This window comes from Bactrocera oleae, chromosome 2 (genome assembly GCF_042242935.1).
Source record: "Bactrocera oleae isolate idBacOlea1 chromosome 2, idBacOlea1, whole genome shotgun sequence".
NCBI classification, from domain to species: domain Eukaryota; kingdom Metazoa; phylum Arthropoda; class Insecta; order Diptera; family Tephritidae; genus Bactrocera; species Bactrocera oleae.
This window is the reverse complement of record NC_091536.1, coordinates 60,017,318-60,037,566: the sequence shown is the minus strand read 5'-3', so window position 1 is coordinate 60,037,566 and position 20,249 is coordinate 60,017,318. Positions and strand designations below refer to the sequence as shown.

The window sequence follows — 20,249 nt, the reverse complement described above, 5'->3', positions numbered from 1 at the left end:
CCGTTTGGAACCATTCGCATAACCTTGAATTCAAAAAGGAGCTCGATATTTGGGTGTCACACGAGCTAACGCAAAAAACATGATGGACCGAATTTCCATCTGCAAATCGCTGCAGAATCGCAACAAAATCGACGCGTTTCTGAAGCGGATTGTGACTGGCGATGAAAAATGGGTCACTTATGACAACATCGAGCGCAAACGGTCGTGGTCAAAGCTCGGGGAAGCGGCCCAGATGGTGGCCAAGACCTGATTGAAGGCCAGGAAGGTTTTGCTGTGTGTTTGGTGGGATGGGCAAGGAATCATCTACTGCGAGCTGCTCCCCTATGGCCAAACGCTCAATTCGGCGCTCTACTGCCAACAACTGGACCGCTTGAAGGCAGCACTCATCCAGAAGAGGCCATCTTTGATCAACAGAGACCGAATTGTGTTCCATCAGGTTGGCAACAAGTTTACGAACAAAACGGCGCATATTTGACTTAAATCGGACAAATATACACAAAATTATCATCTTTTGAAAAATCAATAAAAAAACCGAACGAACTTTTTACTTTACCTAATATATAGTATATGCAATATAAACTCAACAAATGGGCTACATTTAATATATTTAGTATTTGAGGAAAACATCAACCAGAGGATCAGAAATTAGAATATTAGTATATTTGAGAATATGTTTTCACGCATATTTGTGAAGATAATTCACACACTGCCCGACATACTGCGCATAAGGTTTGCTATACTAACAAAAATCATTATATGCAGTATGTAGGAGCTGAGGTAATTCATGGGCCGACGTCACACATTCACGGCATTAGTATATCCAATATCGAACTTAATTTAGCTAAGGTAGCTTACATATTGTTCGAAATATACGTTATAAAGCCAACCGGAAGCTTGAAATTCTTATATAAGGTATATGGTGGCTAGGGCATGTATTGACCCGATACCCATTTCGGTATTACGATGTAACATTACAAAAAAATAAATTGGGTTTGAGCTTCATTGAGATAGTAGATTTGCCAATATATAAAATATAAATTCAAGCCAAACCAGGTGTATGGGGGTAGTATAGTCTTGATTTCAACCATTTGAGGCACAGGGATAGACTGTTATAACGAAATATTCTCTCTGAATTTCATGAAATAACATATATATTGACCGATGTACGATATAAAGTCAACTGCTAGGTCGAAAATATTTGTATAAGCTATATTGGGACCAGTGGTAGTTTTGACTCTAATTTATCCTTTTTTTAACAAAAGGGCATGCTGTTGTCATAAAAATAATCTCTTCGAATTTAAATACTAGACCTCACAGATTGACCGATATTTTCGGGAAAAACGGCGGTCGAAATTCGAATAGAATTATTAACATGAAATGAATTATAAGTTGTATCTACATGAGTTTATATAAAGCTAACTTCCACCTTTTGCAAGATTCGGCCGATGGACTGAACAAACATTTCAAAAAAATCTTCTATTTTTTATGAATCGCTGAAGTCACATAAAGTAACTCATTAATAAATAGGCTGATAATTAGTATGTATAAACATATCTCATGTATTTCCGACTAGCTCGATTTCAGTCAGACGTACATATGTATCGATTTATGTTTGCGCATATTTACGGAAGCGTACAAACATGATAATGAAACAAATAAGAAAGTACTAAGTTTGGGTGTAACCGAAGATTTCATACTCTTGCAACTTCGGAAAATAATTTCGGTTAATAACAAAACTTTATTTTAAAATTGTTGCGAAAGAACATTGATTATTCGGCAAAATTGTAAATGAAATATAATAAAATTTGTTATCTTATGATATTAACTTAATAGGTCATAGACTCACTTTTATTTATAACTATGGTTTACTTCCCGTAGGTCCGTTAGCTAAAATTATATTAAAATCATCGTCAAATAAGATATATGTGACATAAACTCAACCGAAGAGGCTAAATTTAATATATTGAGTTGATGTGCGAAACGTTAACCAGAATATCGGAAATGATTAGAGATATGAGGTTTAGGCCAAAGTCCAGACCATTCATATTCAGGCCTAAATCATAAAATTTGTGGACAAGTCGACAAATTGACTTGATTTCATTAAAATGTTACACTTTTGATCAACTTTAGTGGATTAAAGTCAACTCCAAAGTTGGAAATAACTTTATACGGTATATTGGGGCAGAACAAGGTCTCCTATACCTTAAAACTTATTTCCATGCAATTTTTTATATATGCTCGGATATAACTCATACCCTGACCGACATATTCGGCATACGATTAGTTAGAAAAACTAAAATCAGTATCTGTCGTATAAGAGAGGCGGGGTAATTCGGAGATCAATTTCACACATTTTCGTCATTAAACTGAAGTATATCTTACAGTCCGAAAATCTTTATATTAATTATTTGGTGGCTAAAAAGGTATTGAAGTATAGGCACAATATTTGGTATCTGGGGGCTTGAATAGTATTTGTCCGATTTTTAAAATGTTTGATTATCAGGTCGATACATTAATTGGTGCTTGATTTGTACACTGAGTTGTCGTACGTTTAAAAGCATTCACTTTTAAAGATTTTCAAATCACACATCTGCAATAAAAATAGTCCTTGGGTGAAAAGGCACATATGTAGTTTCATCTAGATATCACAATTTTTACTCAAGTTATCACTTGCACATATAGACGGACGGATGGACAGTCACCTGGGTTTTAACTCGCCTAATAATCCTGATCATTTATAGATATATAGTTCTACATCTGTCCCGTTTAGTTTGAGGTGATATACGTAAACAACCGTTATGTCGGAGACCCTATAAAATATATACATAAATGAACAGCATTACGAGCTGAGCCGATTTAGCCATGTCCGTCTGTCTATCCCTCAGTTTTTAAGCTATCGATCTGAAATTTTGCATCTGTCTTATTCTCACAAAGAAGCTGCTCATTTGATTTGAGGTATCTTCACGAAATTTGGAATGGTTTATTATTATTTGAACGATCGGAATCAAGTTCTGTGAAGGGTATTATAGCTTCGGTGCAACCGAAGTTGACGTTTTTTCTGGTTTTTTTTCTGAATTTACCCTTTAATTATTCACATAAATAATAGCAACACTTTTTCACCTGAAGGTCAACATCATTTAAATCTATGAACTGGCATACATATCTAATATACACATGTATAAAATTCGCGTGCCACGGTGTTTGTTGCCAAACTCCTCTGAAACGGATAATGAAATTCGGTGCGCTTATCGGGTAGGTCTGAGACGCCAACATTTATTTTTCATACCCATATGTGTTAAGGGTGGTTCACCGCAAATTTTTTTATGTTCTGGACAAAATTTGTTGTTTTTTGCATGATTCAGCAATGAAAAATGCATTGGATTTTAAATTTAAACCCATATACGATCTATATCTGATTTTTAATCGCAGCTTTTATATTATTTTATTCCATCTATCTATCTATTAGATCTTTTAGATGGCAATCGAAAATAATAATTGTAATTTATTATAGTTTTATTGAATAGCTCTATCAACCAGTCAGTTATATCACTCTCTAAACCTTTTTTTTCGTTTTTTGGGGTCTTATTTGTGTATTTGTTTCCTAAAAAACTAATTCCTAAAAATAACTTACATACTCGTATATGCTGAAACTACATTTGGCGGGTCAGCTGGTATATACATATGTATATGTATATAAATGCTATAAGTTTATATGTATTATAAATAAATATTCATTTAACCAGAGAATGTAAATGAATTTAACTCCGTGCTTTTAAAAGCAACTTAGCAGTCGTTACTCTTAGCACATACAGCATACTTTTAGGCATTACACAATTCGATAAACACTATCAAGCGAATCACTGAGTTGGCTATTTTAAATATCATCTGAATTTCGCAGTTAGTTCATCATTTAACCGGAAACCGCTTGTAGCTGCAAAATCGTATAATAGTTTCGTAGTATACACCGCAGCGATTAAATCATAAAAGCTTTGTTCAACTCATTTCAGTAAAAGGTAAATTCATTGAGTGCGTTGAGTGCATAACCACCACCCTATGGACGATAAAATTATAGAATTTTGTTTGATGGTCACTGATAGCTCAATTTGATTTGAGTTAACCCCTCAAAAGACTTTGTTAAAGGCAAATATTCCCACATTAAATTCAATTTTTATACCCTGAATAAGATATGGTATACCAAGTTTGCCACGAAGTGACTAATACCTAGAAGGAAACGTCAGAGACTCTCTTAAATATAGATTTTATATATGAATGATCAGCGTAACTGAGTCGATTTTGCCATGTCCGTCTGTCTGTCTGTATATACGCGAACGAGTGCCCCAGTTTTTGAGATATCGATCTTAAACTTTGCACACGAAGATGCTCATTTTGGAAAACTTTTTTAATTATTAGGGAAATATTATGCCTTTTCAAACCTTTTTTTAAAAGTCTTAAATATTTAACACTTCTCAAAATTGTTCAATTTGTCAGAGAACTTTAACTTATGTATATTTAACTATTCAATTACGATGTGTTATTAAATAAACGTTTCAGTGATTCATTCTGTATTTTTTATAGTGCCAATTTCGTATACATTTTAATTTGATTTCCAGCTATTTTGAAAAATTTGGCATATAGTTGGGCAACTATTTCGCCCCTACAACATTTATTTAGGGGTCTGACGTACTAGAAAATTGTTTCATATGCAAGAAAGAAAGCCCAACATTATATATATTCGTAATCTTAACAATTAAGGAAGAGCTAAGTTCGGGTGTAACCAAACATTTTGTATTCTCGCGATTTGAAAAGGCGGGGAAATACTATCAGGTGTTGCAAAACTTTACATTAGACTAGAGGTAGTATTTTCCTGATATCATCTATAGGCAATAGGATAGTGCGTCATTAGATGGGCCAAAGAAAGTATTTACCTGATTTTACCCATTTTTCGCATAAGGAAAAGCTATTAAATAAATATATACACTCCAAATATCAATACCAGACCTCACATATTGGCATTTCAAGATATATTTTTACCAAGTTTAAAGAAGATATCTTCACTCAAGTAATCACCTACACGGACAGACGGACGGACAGGCTCGTAACATCATCCTGATAATTTTTATATGTACATACAACTCGAATCTATTTTGATTTGGTTTTAGTTATACAAACAACCGTTAGGTAAATAAAACTATAATACTGTAGACACATGTGGCGAGAGTATTGAAATTAAAAGTATGTTTTCAAAAAACTGAATTGAATAAAATCTGAGGGACTTACTATCGGTAAACTCTTTCACATAATGACCTATATATAAAGTACAAAGTGAACCCAGAGTTGAACCTAGGAGGATGTTATGAACTGATATCATATATGCTTGGTGTTAAATAAAAATATAGTAAAATAACATTTATTCAATTTTATTAAGATAATTCAAACATCTTAGGCATAAAGTCTACTGTAGTATATAACTCTATATTTGACATAATGGGGTATATAGTTACCGTCTTTTAAGCAACTTGGAATATTACCATTTTATACGTGATGCACGTGATTATTAATCGATTTAACTTATATTCAAGTCTCATCTGAAACGTTAAGAGACAATGTTTGGTTGACTCTCTTATAACTTTGTGTTGAATTTCTGAAAATAACTTATCTGGCCTTGTGTATGCCGCTTTTTTGGTTACGATGTGTTCAACAGTTTAAGATTTACCTTTATATTTCAGCTTAAACGGTGAGAGCACTGGCCCTCTTAACAAACCCAAAACAAATTACCTCTTTGATTGCAGTAGCTTATCATAAAGAAAAATAGAGCCTTAATCATATTCGGATCATAAAGTAACTACTCCCTAGTACGTTGTATGGAATTAATGAGGCGATACACAAGCTTTTTACTGCTAGGTTATTCCGTCATTTTGGTGTTCTTCATATTCAAATTGACCATCGAGTACGAACAAGCACGCAAATGGTTAAGCAAGTGAACATTTATGCTACAGCATCAACTCACAGTCTGTTACTTGACAGTGCAACACTTCACAACTTTCGCTTTTTCCCAGCACTCGAGCATCCAGCAAGCCCTACGTGAGTAAAGCATTCGTGAATATATGTACATATGTATGATTTAAAGCGACCGGCTTGGGGCAAAATCAAAAGTACATAATGCTAAATGACCAAGCACAATTTCTTGCTCACTTGGATGAATGTGGGGATGTGAGTACAAGCAGCCACACAAGCGCAAGTACACGTTCCTACCTGCTGTAAGATAAAAATTTATAATTACAAGCAAAATACGGAAACTTAAAAATTAATTTCACTTCTGTTTTGTAGCGCGCAGTTATGATGCGGGCCGTGAGGAAATAAATGACAAAAGAAAATATGTTTAAGCTTAAGTCATAAAAAAAGATGAAGAGGCCAACAACTCGAGCGATTAAAGCGGACAAGATGGTAGCATAGTGCCGCGACGCCAACGGCACAGTTATGAGTATTTCACAAAAACGTCAACACCGGCAGTGTGGCTTCGGCCAAAATGAAAACGTTTAAAAGCGGCACAGAAATAAGTTGTCGCTGATTATTTTACAGTCGCTTTAGCGACGGTTGGATGCTGCGCAACGTCCGAAGTATCGATCAACAGTAGGTAGCGGAATCTGTGCTCCCAGTTTCGTCTATTAAGATGTTTTTTGTCGGTGATGGTGCGGGGAAGTGGCAGATGTTGGCGACTGTGAGAGTTGTTGAAATTGTTTGAGTAAACAATAACGACATCAAAATGAAAGAATTTGTATTTAAATGGAGCAGAATTGAGCGACAAACAAATAATAAAAGAATGACTGCTTTAGTATCTTCGAGTATTTCTCGATTTTGTAGCTTTGCTCACCACATTAGGAAGTGGTACAACACTTGACAGTAATATGTCAAAGTCATGACAATTGAACTTCAAGAGTTACTTACTTATTTCTACGGAAATCGCTCTTAACTCTCATACATGTATATACATTTACGGTATAACAAATGAGAAAAAATTATATTTACATGTTTTATTTCATATGAACTTACTCATTTTTTACTTAAATGAAATAAATACAAATTAAATCATGACTTCAGGTCAATGGGCGTATCTCCGTACAAATATAGTAACTAGTTGATATCAATATTTAAGAGGAGGACTTGTTCACTGAGAGTGAAAATTGTCTTTATGCTCAGCAATAATATTAGCAATTAACTTTGTCTAATATAGTTTTATACTGATCATTCCGGAGTTCAAAGCCAAAATATGACATTCCCATTAAATGCATACGCACGTAAAGATACTAAAATAGTGTTAGATCTGTCGATTGTCTAAGCTTTCCAAAGCTTAACAATAGCAAACTTGTTACAAGTGCAGGAGTTGTCATACAAAATTTATACTAGCTGTGGCAAATATCAAATCTTGTTTTATATTTCAGATATTACGGTGCATAATTAAAGCAGCCTGAGTGAATATATGTTCGTTTGGATAATTTGGATATAAATAGTTTTTGATCTATTTGATAATAGTTGATCGATCAATATAGGTATTGTTGTTATATAATGGAATACTACTCATAACGCTGGTATTTCGCAAAATATAAGATATGTACTATTTCGATTTCACATACATACAATCTATCAATCATACCGACTTCAATTTTGTAATATGGAAGATATGAATAATGTGGCATAGGAGAGATCTTTTAAATTTAGGAGAGTTTGAAAACATGGTTGCGACTTATTTAATTAAAAATTTTTGGTTAAAAAATTATATTATTAATTATTAATTACGATTTCGGATTTCAATTTAATATTAAGTTTTAAAATTTTTAATATTAATTAAGTGAGTTTTTTAATGTTAAATAAAAATATTTAATTTTTAGTACCAAAATCAGAATTAAAAATTGATAACAATTTAAATTTTAAAATAAATGTATATTTTAATATTTTAATTTATGCTTAAGATCATTATATTTTTAATCTGATATTTGGCATTAAAATTTTGGTTTTTGGGATTACAATTCTTTTTAATTTCTTAATCCCGAAACTGGTATTAAAAATTTAATTTGGGATTACAAAATAAAAAAAAATCATTCAAATATTTATTTAATAATTTCTCTCTTTTATGCATTATTTGCAACCCCAGTGGGAAAAAACATCTTCTGCTAAATAATTCATCATCATTGTGTGGCATAAATAAAAAAAAAACTTTGGCACACATTCTTCTCGTGCAAGCGTACGACATTTATACAGACATACATAGTTGTACGTGCACAAAATGCTCTGTTTGAAAGCTCTTTTTAGTGAATGCTTGACCATACATTAAGCGTCTCGCCGTTTTGTTCGTTGTATTGCCACAATAAAAGGGAAAAGGTAAGTTACAGCCGCTGAGGGAGCAACAAGCTAATTGAGTGCGCGTTTGCGCACGCGCTCTTGACTCATTATGCGGACCATTAAAACGAAGAGTTAGTAATGACCGCAATGACAAGTGACGAGAAAACGGAATTTATGTCAGTTATGTATGTAAAGGCGAGGTATTTCTACAGAATTTGTATACCCCGAACGAAGTATATTAACTATGCCACGAAGTTTGTAACACGAAGAAGAAAGCGTTGCAGACCCTATAAAATATATATAGAAATGATCAACCTGACGAACGATTTACCTTTGTCTATCTGTCTGTCTGTATTAACGGGAACTAGTCTCACGTCTTTTTCCCCCCCAAAAAGTTGATCATTTGTCAGAACCTCCGGTATCGGACCACTATAGCATATAGCTGCCATACAAACTGAACGATCAAAATTAAGGTCTAACACGAATTACTGTTAAAGGCAAGGCTATAATACCTGAAGAATTTTTTCAGATCGTACCACTATAATATGCTACACTAAAGACTCAACGATCAAAATCAAGTTCTTGTATTTTTTATTCGATAATATATGGTATTTTCACGAAACTAGCGTGAATTATTCTCCAAGGCAAAGCTATAATGACCCAAAAAAAGTTTCCAAACCAGACCACTATATCATATAGCTACAATAAAAACCGAACGATCACGAAAAATGAAGTTCTTGTTTGGGAACTTCTTTATTTGTGAATGATATTCTAACTTCGGTGGGTTGTTTCTTGTTTTGCTTGCTTTGTCCATGGTATAATAGTTTTTCTCACCCAAAATTTGATTGTGTAAGACTTAAAACTGTTGGAGATAGATATAGAGTTATATATAACTCCAAATGATGAATTCCCATAAAAATTCGGACATGAGGTTGTTATTATATAGGGGTTGGATCCGACCATTACCAAGCCCACTAAACATATGGAATTTCATATCTTTCAAATTACTTGATCTTATGAAACAAACCACCTCGTGCTCCATTATCATAGTTTACCTATTAGAATAATAATACAAGTAGGGTATACTACTTAATAAATATAAAAGTGGGGATAAACACCGAGATCTACATCAAGTTTAAGGCAGTTTTATTAAACATAATGTGTTTTGGTGCGAAGAATATGTGACACTGATTCAACTTATATACCAAATTTCTATTAACGAAGTTGTCTTTATAATAAAGATTTCAAGATGTTTCAATGAAACAAAGAGAGCCGAAGAGCAAAGCTTGAATTCCTATGCAAGTATTGTATAACAAAGTTTTGCAGACAACTCGAAATATTCTCTAAACTACAAGTTCATCTAAAGTGCGGTTGCACTCGCACTTAGCCATTTCTTACTAGGTATTTATTTATTTACAAAATTGCAAAAGATATCAGCGTAACCGTCGACTATGTAAGTAAATATTTTTATACTCTTGCAACAAGCTGCTACAGAGTATAATAGTTTTGTTCATCTAACGGTTGTTTGTATCACCTAAAACTAATCGAGATAGATATCGGGTTATGTATATAAAAATGATCAGAATGACCAGAAAATTTGAAATCCGGTTGACTGTCTGACCGAGTAAGCGATAACTTGAGTAAAAATTCATGACACTCAAGGAAGGTTAGTATTGCAGATGGGCGAAATCGGATCATTGCCACACCTACAAAACGCCGTCAAACGAAAACCTTTAAAAAACCATAACTAAGCTGCAAATTAAGATACAAAATTATAATTTGGTACAGAAGATCGTAGTAGCCAGCGACACCTGTGGGCTTAAAAAAATTTTAAAGTGGGCGTGCCTCCGTCTTCTAAATGGTTTAATGTACATATCTTCCAAACCGCTTAATATATATCAACCAAAGTTGGTGAGAAGACGTCATAACCTCGCCCACTTCCCATATAACGGTTGTGTTGAAAACTACTAAACGTGCGCTAACTCACTGAATCAATGACCCACAAGCATTAAAGTTCACAGTCAAGATGGTAGAGAAGGGTTAAATAGGATCTGACATGAAAATTGGGCAATGGTCGTGGCACCACCCACCTTTAGGGGAAATCCTATACCTTAGGAACAGCTAGACCGATTTCAATTAAATTTGGGTTGTGAGGTTACCCAACATTCTTATTAGACACTGCAAAAATGTAATGCGAAATCGAATGACAACCACGCCTAATTCCTATACAACAAGGTTCTTTCACTTTAGAGTATACAAGTCAAACACCAAAAAATTTATCAGAATAAAGCTTTACACAAATTGTACCCTCAAGGTATTTCATCTTACGTCCAAAAATTGTTGAAATCTCACTATAACTTGTGCCAAAAATTTTTAAAATGAGGTCAACACTTTCCTTAGCCCCTTATATCTAACATTAAATATTTTCGATCCTAGGTTCACTTTATATCGCATCTATCGGTCAATACGTAAGAAATCTTAATGAAATTCACAAAGAATCTTTTTCTAATAACCTTAAATGAATGAAATCATGGCAAAACTTATCTAAGTTTGATATAAAGTTTTGCCAAAACCTGTATGTGTTCCTCCGTCTTTATTCATTGCAAGTTGCAATAGTATGTAATGTTCGGTTATTTGTTGTCACAGTCTGAATGATTCGAGTGAAAATTCGAATTTAAAGATTTTGTTTAATTTGAAAGCCACTTAGAGCAGTATTTCAATCAGGGGTGTTGTGGAATTCAAGACAGATTTGCGTAGTTGTTAGAATTGCAAACCAATTCTGATTTTGAATAGTGTCACAGAATCTGATTGGATTTGCGTCTTTTCGAACATATGCAAAACCAATATTCGAATCAGCTGTCTACTAATGTGACAAAATTTTCAAATGAATTATACATTTTAAATGCTGAACGAAGTATACTAAAGTTTACAATGAGTTCCGCTATTTTAGCTTTTATTTTATTTGAAGAAAAAAAAGCAACAAAAAAAATAAAAGGAATATATTAAAAGATCACAGTAATCCACTTGATGCACCAGGGGAGTCGCATGTGAAATTTGGCTTGCATTTACTTGTATGTTTGTATACATGCTTACTTTACAGATTTATATCACATTAACGACTGAATAAATTTTGGGTGTTAAATTACGTTTGTTACGTTTTGTAAATTCTCTTTAAATATCTTGATTTTTCCATAAACTCTATAATTATGACATTTTTTGTTTTATACTTATGTTTTCCCCTATAGAAATAACGATAAATTAAATCGTAACAATAATATAAATTATTTTCTTCACTTACATTTCAATTCTGTCAGCAAAAATCCTATTTCTTTGTTTCTGATAACAAAACCGATAAAATTGGTTTCCGTGACACCCAAAACCGATACCATTTCTGTTTCGAACGTCAAACCAATAATATCTGAATTCATGACACCTATTACATTTTTTATCGGTTTCAATTCTGATTCCGACAACTATCAGATTCTACAACACCCCCGAATATCTTAAATTTTAACTTCCGTGTACTTTGTTCATATAGTAGTCATGTAGCCAGTGTAATAATTTTGTTTTTTAATAAAAAAAGGGCAAGAACAATAATTTGGCATAAAGTGCTATTGCCTTTTTTTCATTAATGTGGGAATCTTGATGTCTTTATAGTAATGTAATATTTTAAGCCAGTTATTTAACATCTTGGATGGAATTTCTGGATATTATTATAAAATCTAACATATAGCCCTAAATGGGTGGTATTCGCTTCATGTCAATAGAGAAATATACCGCGCTATAAGGAATAAGCAAATCAGTTCAAAGCAACAAAAACCTTGCGTACCTTGTAAGTTGGGTATAAACGTTATAGTATGTTATATTAATAAAAACCAAAACCTGTTCTCTAAATGTTAATGAGTGGACCGCTATTAGACCTGTATAAATGCGACCAGTATGTATGCAGTAGATATTTTCAGTGTCATTAATGCCACCTTAAAACGGTTTCAGAGTGCAGAAAAGAAAATTGTGTAAATAAACAATAGCAACAAAAAACTCTTGGAAGTTGGAGAGACACAAAAAGAGTCAATGTAGAGAATTAACAGTAAAACACGATTTAAATATTCTAAAAATTAAACATATTTTTATTTGGTGTTTTGCCATAGTACATATATAGTCTTTAATACTAGTAACGTATTACCCAGATTCTGTTGTCGGACCGATTTAAAACACAGGATCAATTTCAACGCAAGTACTTATTACGCTAAAGTTTTGCATAATACAATTCAAAACTATATCAATGCGTCCAATATTGCTCTTTTGCAATTTTACCATCTTTCTTTAAATATTTTCTATATTTACCCAACTTAAGTGTGCAGGGTATCAATACGGGCAGAAAGTATTTGCGTGTGAAATAACTGCTTAAAATTGAGTAAACGCTTTTCTTCTGTCATCTGCCATCATTCGCAAAGCCCTGTTTGCACCGCTGGTAGCGGCATTACTAACCGGCTTTAATTGTATGCAAAAAATTACACCACATATATAGACATACATTCAAGGGTACTGAGTACTCTAATGTTCTAATTATTGAACAAATCTGACGCGTATAAATCTTAAAAAAAAATGACAAGATTTTATATTTTTTTATATTTAAACTGTTTATTGGTATATTTCTTTCTTCATTTACTTGTCTTATGCGATACTGCCATTATGCGTATATTATTGTTACTTTTGCACCTTATGTGCTGTTGCATTTGATTGTTGTACATTTGTATTTGAAGATTATGCATGTACAATAAGTACTCGGTATTTAAGGGAAATTTTGCCGATAACCCTATCCTTCTTCAAACTATTATGCAAAATTATATATAATAGGACTAAAAATCGAACTAGAACTCTTCGAACTGGATGAGAACTGATTCTGATAATTCTAATTTCCTAGAATATCCACAAATATCAGTTAATTGTATGAGAAAAGACATACGTATACCCAACAAATAATAGCACTAAAAAAAACATGTTGTTAATATTTGCAGATAAACATGTGTATATGTAGGAGAGTTAATTGTTTCGGTTTGGTTTTGATTTTATGAGCGGCGAAAATGCGCAGCTAATGAATGCTAAGAAGGCGACTATAGGTGAATGTGAAATGTGGAAACATTTTTTGATTGCAAGAGTACCAAATCCGGTGAGATAGCAGAATAAGAGTAGTGGAGCTCAAAATGTAGTTTAGGTTGAGGAGGAGAAGTGTTGTGAGGAATAAAGACGAAAACAAAAAGCAAAGTGCAAAACAAAATGGGTAAATTTGAGTAGCGATGATTTAGTGAATTTTGTTAATTTTTTGTGGCTTCTTTGCATAACAAATGACCATTATAGATTATTGCAATCAGCATAAAGTTGGCGTAGAATTGGGTAAATGAAATTTGAGCGCGAATTGATTAGCATGCAAGTGTTGCGACAAAAGTGGGGCAGTGAGGTGTGTGGGTGAGCTGAGCGTCGCAATTTTATATACATATCTATTTGATACTTAATGATTTCAAAGGAAAGTTTATGGATAGTTTAAATAAGGCAAATTAAGGTGAGTGAAATTGAATTTCAAATGCGGTAAATTCCACTTGTGTTATATCTATATCTACATATGTATGCATTCTTTGCTTCTCAAACCCAATCGGTCATTAATTGATTTTTTTGATGCTCATGAACTGAGGAATTTGTACGTGTGCTGTAAAATGCATGGCGAGTGTTTAAGCATGAAAGTGTAGGGTGATTTTCAATGTGCTGAAGTTGCGAATATCGTTTATTGGTTAGAAAATTTACCATGAATGTAAGTTTCTTTGGGCTTGAGAGTCAACAAAGAGATAGTGGTGTACTAAAATTTCAATTCGCTTTTAAGTTATCGATTTTTGATTATGCTGATAGCACTATGTTTAACGCTCCATCAGAAAGTTCAATGCTATTAATTGCTATGGATTTTAAAGAAATATTCGACAATCAAACAATTCCCCCCCCATAGATCTGTCACTGGCTTTAACATTTGCCATTAAATGCACTCGATTAAATCCATAAAGCTGTGAGCGGTTATTATGAGATTAAAATATTTTGATTATCAAATGCTTTGTTGATTGTGTTTGTGTTCTATGAAGTTAGAAAGCGGGTTTCAATTAGTTCAAACATTTGACATGGAAATTTGAAATGTGGAATACGAATTTAAAACCCTAGGAATGTGCAAGTACATAATTCGTACAATGTTATAGTGAATGAATCGAATTTCGCTAAGAATTGGAGGATTTTTAGGAAAATATGTAAAGACGTATAAAAGCTATATTATTAAGCAAAGAATATGAGTGTAGAATTAAGTACATAAATTAATAATCAGTATATATTAATTTTTCTAAATTTTTTAGTTTTAAAATACTATTTCTTAATCTCTTTAAGTGTGGATATTTACTGTAAAGATGATCGACAAGTAATATTTGATGTTTTAGAACCAGAAGTAATCTAATATTTTAAAGAAAATAAATGTTTTTTTTTTTTAATTTTTACATGAATTATTATTCATTCTTTTGTATATGTAGTTTTTTTTTAAGGATGTTTTCAGTTGGTGGTAGTCTTTTTCAATAGCGGGCAGTAAACAGTTGATATATAGATAGAAGATAGTAAGAGGTAAATAGTATTACATAACGCAGAGTGAAGATAATGATAGTGCAGTAAAAGAAAATGCTAAGTACAGTGCATGACTTTAGGTTAAATAGAGATACAGATAGGAATAAGTAGAGTATAGAATAAGATCTTAAGTTAACATAATAAATCTATAGTAGATATAGCAGTGATAAGTGATATATAAAGTAAGAAAACAATTACAAAAGACAAAAAAAGTAGCGGAAAAAGTCAGAGGTAGGAGCGGAAAATACAAAATAGAAAAAGTATATAGAGCAGTAAGGTGAAATCATAGTGGAAAATGGTGATTGAGTAGAGTATTGATAGCTATGATTCTGCTTCGGTAAATTTTTCATTGTTCTTTAGTTGCAAGTTGCACAATCAGCTGACTAGTAGGTACATGCGCGGTTTCTGTTCGATGTTCGTCGATATGTGCTAAGTGAAAGAGTTATGTGCGCGTTATGTTATTTGTTGTAAAGGTTGAAGTGACATGAGTTGTCTGTACGTTCACGTTGTCTTCACGTTATTACATATGCGTGTAGTTGTTTGCATATGGCTGTGTTTGAATAGCCTCCGCGTGGTGAACTTTGTGTGTTGTAATAATGCAACTTACAACAGCAAAGTGCAAAATTGTATTACGCAATACGCATTTACAAAAACACCAAATACTCTTATTGTTGCAAGTACATAACAATATTTCGCTTAATAATTTAATTAAATCATGAAATTAGATGGTTGAACGAGTATGAGGGTCAGTACAGTATGAAGAATGAAGTGAGCTGGAGCGATTCGTTAATTAACATACAGTTATGCGTTAATATGTATAGGTATGCACAATCATCTCACTTCCCGACCAACTCTTTACTGCCTCAGGCACATGAAGATTCGTTTTTGGGTTCGGTTGTTCCAATCGTCTTTCATTCCTTTTGTCCTTTTACATTTCATTACATACATTACAAAATATATATGTTTATGCGATAATAAATAAATTAAAATAAATTAATAATAAATAAAGTTTTTTCTTATGAATTCGTTGCAGTTCGGGTGCCGTTGAATCGATTACTTGCTTCGTAATGCTTTCCTAGCAATATCACTGCCGCGGCAGCGGGATTAATATTATTTTTATGAATGTACTGGTTATATCTCGTTGATTTGTAGTTTATATTTTGTAGTTTGTTTGTTTACATTACCCTAAGTGTTGTTTTGGCTTTTCAGCGCAGCAGCTTTTATGCTAGCAAAATGCGCTTCAACTTCCATGCGGTGCGCTTACCGTCTGGCTTGCTTGTAACCAGAGTAGGCGATTGTTTGCGCAACTGGCGAGCTGTAGGCACCATGGGAGTCCCAGCCGGAGTTACCGCCAGATGACCAGCCGCCTGAAGCAGCGCCCGATGACCAACCACCAGTGCTAGCGCTGGCACTGCCGGAATTCTTTCCGCCGAACAATCCGCCGAGACCGCCGAGCAGACCACCGCCGCCGCCGCCGCCCAAACGGCTCAGACCACTTGAGGCACCAGCAGCCAAGGCCAAGAAGAAAGCAATAACAGAAACAACGAGCGCCTTCTTGGCCAAGAAGAGCAGACCGAAGATAGCACCGACACCCAAAACAGCAATCTTAGCACCGACACCTAATAAGATTGGCAACAATTTTTTCAACAACTTCTTCTTCTTGGTACGCGACTCAACAACCAATTCACGCAAATCAGCCTTGATGTCATCGGGAATGGCACGTGCCACCGAGCGTGCGGCATTGGCAAAGTTGAAGTTCAACGAACGTTCAGCAAAGAAGTTCTTAGCGTGATTCATGAAGTAGGTGCCCATTTCGCTGGTGCGTGCCTCAACGCTGGGTGCAGCCTCCACGGCAACAGCATTGTCATCAAGTGATTTACCCTGACGTCCCTCGTTGGATTTGATGAGTGAGACGCCGCCGAAGACTTCGATTTGTGGATTTTCAAAGAATGATTTAGCTTTGCGGAAAAGCTATTTGTGCGGTCGGAGAAGAGAGTTTGGAAGAAATAAGAAGAAAATTAATTAAAAATTAGGTTGTGGAAATTGAAAAGTAAACTGAACTATTAGTTATTATGATAATATAATCGAATAAATTGTTTGCAATTTTTCACAAGAAAAAACTGTAAAGTTGAGTAGTAAAAATGGCAATTCATTTAAAAGCAAAAAGTATGGAAAAACAGTGATGCTCAAATTCATTTAAAACATTGTGGAATTAAGTTGAATTGCGGAAATGAAATTTTTATTTAAAAAAAATTGAAATACAGGTTTAATAACGGTTCAGTTCAGTTAAAAGAAAAATTATTAAACAGATTAAATTAATGATGGTACTATTTGTGGATTAATTGATTTTCATGGAATAAATTTATGAAATTAATTTAAATTATTAATAAACTTTTTTTTTATATAAAATATCATGGTGAAAATTTTACTAATTTTTTTCAATTCATTTGAGGTTTCTCTTAAAAATCGTTTTTTGGTCATTTAAATTTATGTTACTTTTAAACAACGTTTTAAATAATCATTAGGCCTTTAAAATAATAATACTTTTTGATCAAATCTATTAGCATTCTTAAACAATTATCAAACCATTGACATCATCATTCAAAGGTTATCGGCATTTCTTTTAAAATAAATATTATTTATTGAACACACTTTACTCTTGAAAACCCAAAAATAGTTTGACTTTGTAAAATTTCAAGTAATGTGCACTCTTCACAAGTTTTGTATGCTTTCTATGAGTTGTTCTCCATTATGTGCACAAATCGGAAATCACTTTTAATTAAATTTTCACTTTCATTTCTATTGTTTATCAACCTTTTAAATAATTTCATCAATTGCTTTCGAGTATGTGTTCTTAACTGTGTATTTTAATTATTTGCATTTTTTGTTCTTATGCTAAACACTTCGTACCGTTAGTTGGAGGCACGAGATAGAATCAGCTTCTAAGCACTTATTAAAACCACTAGCCGGTGTGACGACATTATTATCCTTAATGGGATCGGCAAATGCACCAGCGGACAGCAGCAGGATACAGGTGGCGGTAAGATATAAATTCATATTGTTGTAGTTGTTGGTTATTGTCGAACAGGACAGTATGGAAATTGTTTGAAAATTTTTAATTTTCGTGTTTTTACTACACCACCGTTTGCACTGTGTGTTTATTCGAATGGAACAACTTGCGGTTTGATAATTTTTCGACGATGTCAGGCTGTTTTTAAACAGTTCCAAACAATCATCAAAAATCTTAAAATTATGCAAAAAACAAACACAAATACATGCATGGCGGCAGCGACAATGACAACAGAGTGTGAGATGAGTACCGTTTGCTGAAGTTGAGCGCCGTCAAAACGTTGTCAGTTGGCATTGGTGTGGTCATACGTACAACAACAATGCATGCAGCATAGCGTCAACACGGCGTGTGTAGTGAACAAGGCGTCACCAGCGCGAAAGCGAGTAAAATATCGTGCGCATAACAAAGGCAAAAACAATTACAGTGTTGTTGAGCAGCAATGTCCCAAAAAAGCCCTCAACGGAAGACGCTCTCCCACTGGTGTTACAAAGCTAACGGCAAACCTTCAGTGACCGCTTCGCGCAATCGCATATTAGCGTTGGCCGTGCTCTTCCTCTCATTTTATTAAGAATGGCGCTGAAGAGGTCGTAAATACCCAAGTATGGTCGCGTAATTGCTCAGCTTTAAGTGTTACCTTCCGCGTGCGCGTATTGCTCATGTTGACTGAGGTGTGCGCGCGCGAAAGCGCATGAAGTAAGCAAATAAGAGAGTAAGACAAGCACGCTGCTGTCTCCATAAGTCGTGCATCGACTTTCCTTCTACTTGTGACAACGCTCTCCCACGCTCAACGCTGCTCAATGTTCTCTCTCGCTCCCATTTTGACTGGCTCATATCTTCTTCACTTCCTTAACCCAGTGGATTCTGACTACTGCCAGCGCTTGGTTAAATCTGAGCGCATGCGCAGCGCAAAGTGTTGACCACCGACACACCCCACCGTCTGTGGTTACTATCTAGGGCTCATTTGCATCTGCTCTCTTTGTCTGTTGGAGCTATTGGCAAGATGATCGAACTAAAAATTATCGAACTCCACGAACACAAATATAAACACATTGACATATTCACCACCTCAGTTGATGAACAGGTGTTGTTGCTCTTCTGTTGTCGACGAAGCCGACGCTGATGCTGCTGCTGTTGCTCTTCTTCATTATAACACCAACTTACTTATTGTAAACTACGAGTTCAGGCGTTATTGTTGTTGTCGTTTCGATCTGCGCTTTTGTTATTGTATATTGAAATTTGCTGCGCTTCAAGAAAAGAAAGTTTTATAAGTTGTAGTTTGCATAGTGACCTCGACAGCTCCCCGTAATCACCGCCACTGCCCTGCCATAGGTTCCGGATGATGTAAAGAAATAATGTCTGACCAGTTTCCATTTCTTGTTTTCACCTTCCGTTTTCCCTCCTTTACGTTGGCGATGAGCCGATCGCTCGGTTTATAGCCGCTATAAATTTTTGCGTTTTGTACGTTATATAATCAAATACTACGAAAGGAAGTTGTGTAATACGTTTAGTGTGCCGACGTCAGTTGTAAAGACACACACCACAATAGCACTTTATAATTAAAAATTACAATGAAATTGAAACATGCGTTCATACCAACAATTTAAATGCCAACTTAACGATGTTTACGTCGTAGTTATGATATATTCATATGGGCTAATCACATTACATTTCCATTACTCATGTGTTATTTTCCTATGTACTTACTCCAGTTTTATTGCAGTTATGTGCTATCCAAATTTTACTATAACTCTCGACAATCTATATAAATTAGGGTGGGCCATTTTCTCTGCCATAATATTATAAAATATGTGAATACTGGAAATTTGGAATGGAAATGAACCTTAAATAGATAAATCGCTTTTGGTATTTTTTGAAAGTACTTATATTTATGTATGTTTTTTGAAAATTTAAAGTTGATCATAATTATTTATACCGAAGCGGTTAAAATTGTTTTGAAATATACATTTATTATTTTGTCGAAAAAAGCGTTTTATTGTTTAGAAGGCGCCACTTTGTGAAAAGTCAAAATTGTGACTATTCCTTCGTTCGTTTTATTTACTTTGAAAATAAATACGTAGATACCTTTTTGTGAAGGACTTTCAGAAGGTCGCCTGTGACAGAAGTATATTCAATATTAAAAAAAATTGAGGGGGTACATTAATTTTAACATCGCTGAAAGTCTAATCCTTAAAAAAAA

General features: G+C 34.1%; 1 protein-coding gene across 1 annotated transcript; it reads right to left on the bottom strand.

Annotated features, from left to right (window-relative positions):
- Window positions 1-12,435: 12,435 nt before the first annotated feature.
- Osi6 (DUF1676 domain-containing protein Osi6) lies at window positions 12,436-18,253 on the bottom strand. Its single transcript, XM_014239784.3, has 2 exons — window positions 17,893-18,253; window positions 12,436-16,953 (listed from the first exon to the last, which is right to left on the bottom strand). The coding sequence occupies exons 1-2, from the start codon at window positions 18,037-18,039 to the stop codon at window positions 16,243-16,245; spliced, it is 858 nt and encodes a 285-aa protein (XP_014095259.1). The 5' UTR covers window positions 18,040-18,253; the 3' UTR covers window positions 12,436-16,242.
- Window positions 18,254-20,249: the final 1,996 nt, after the last annotated feature.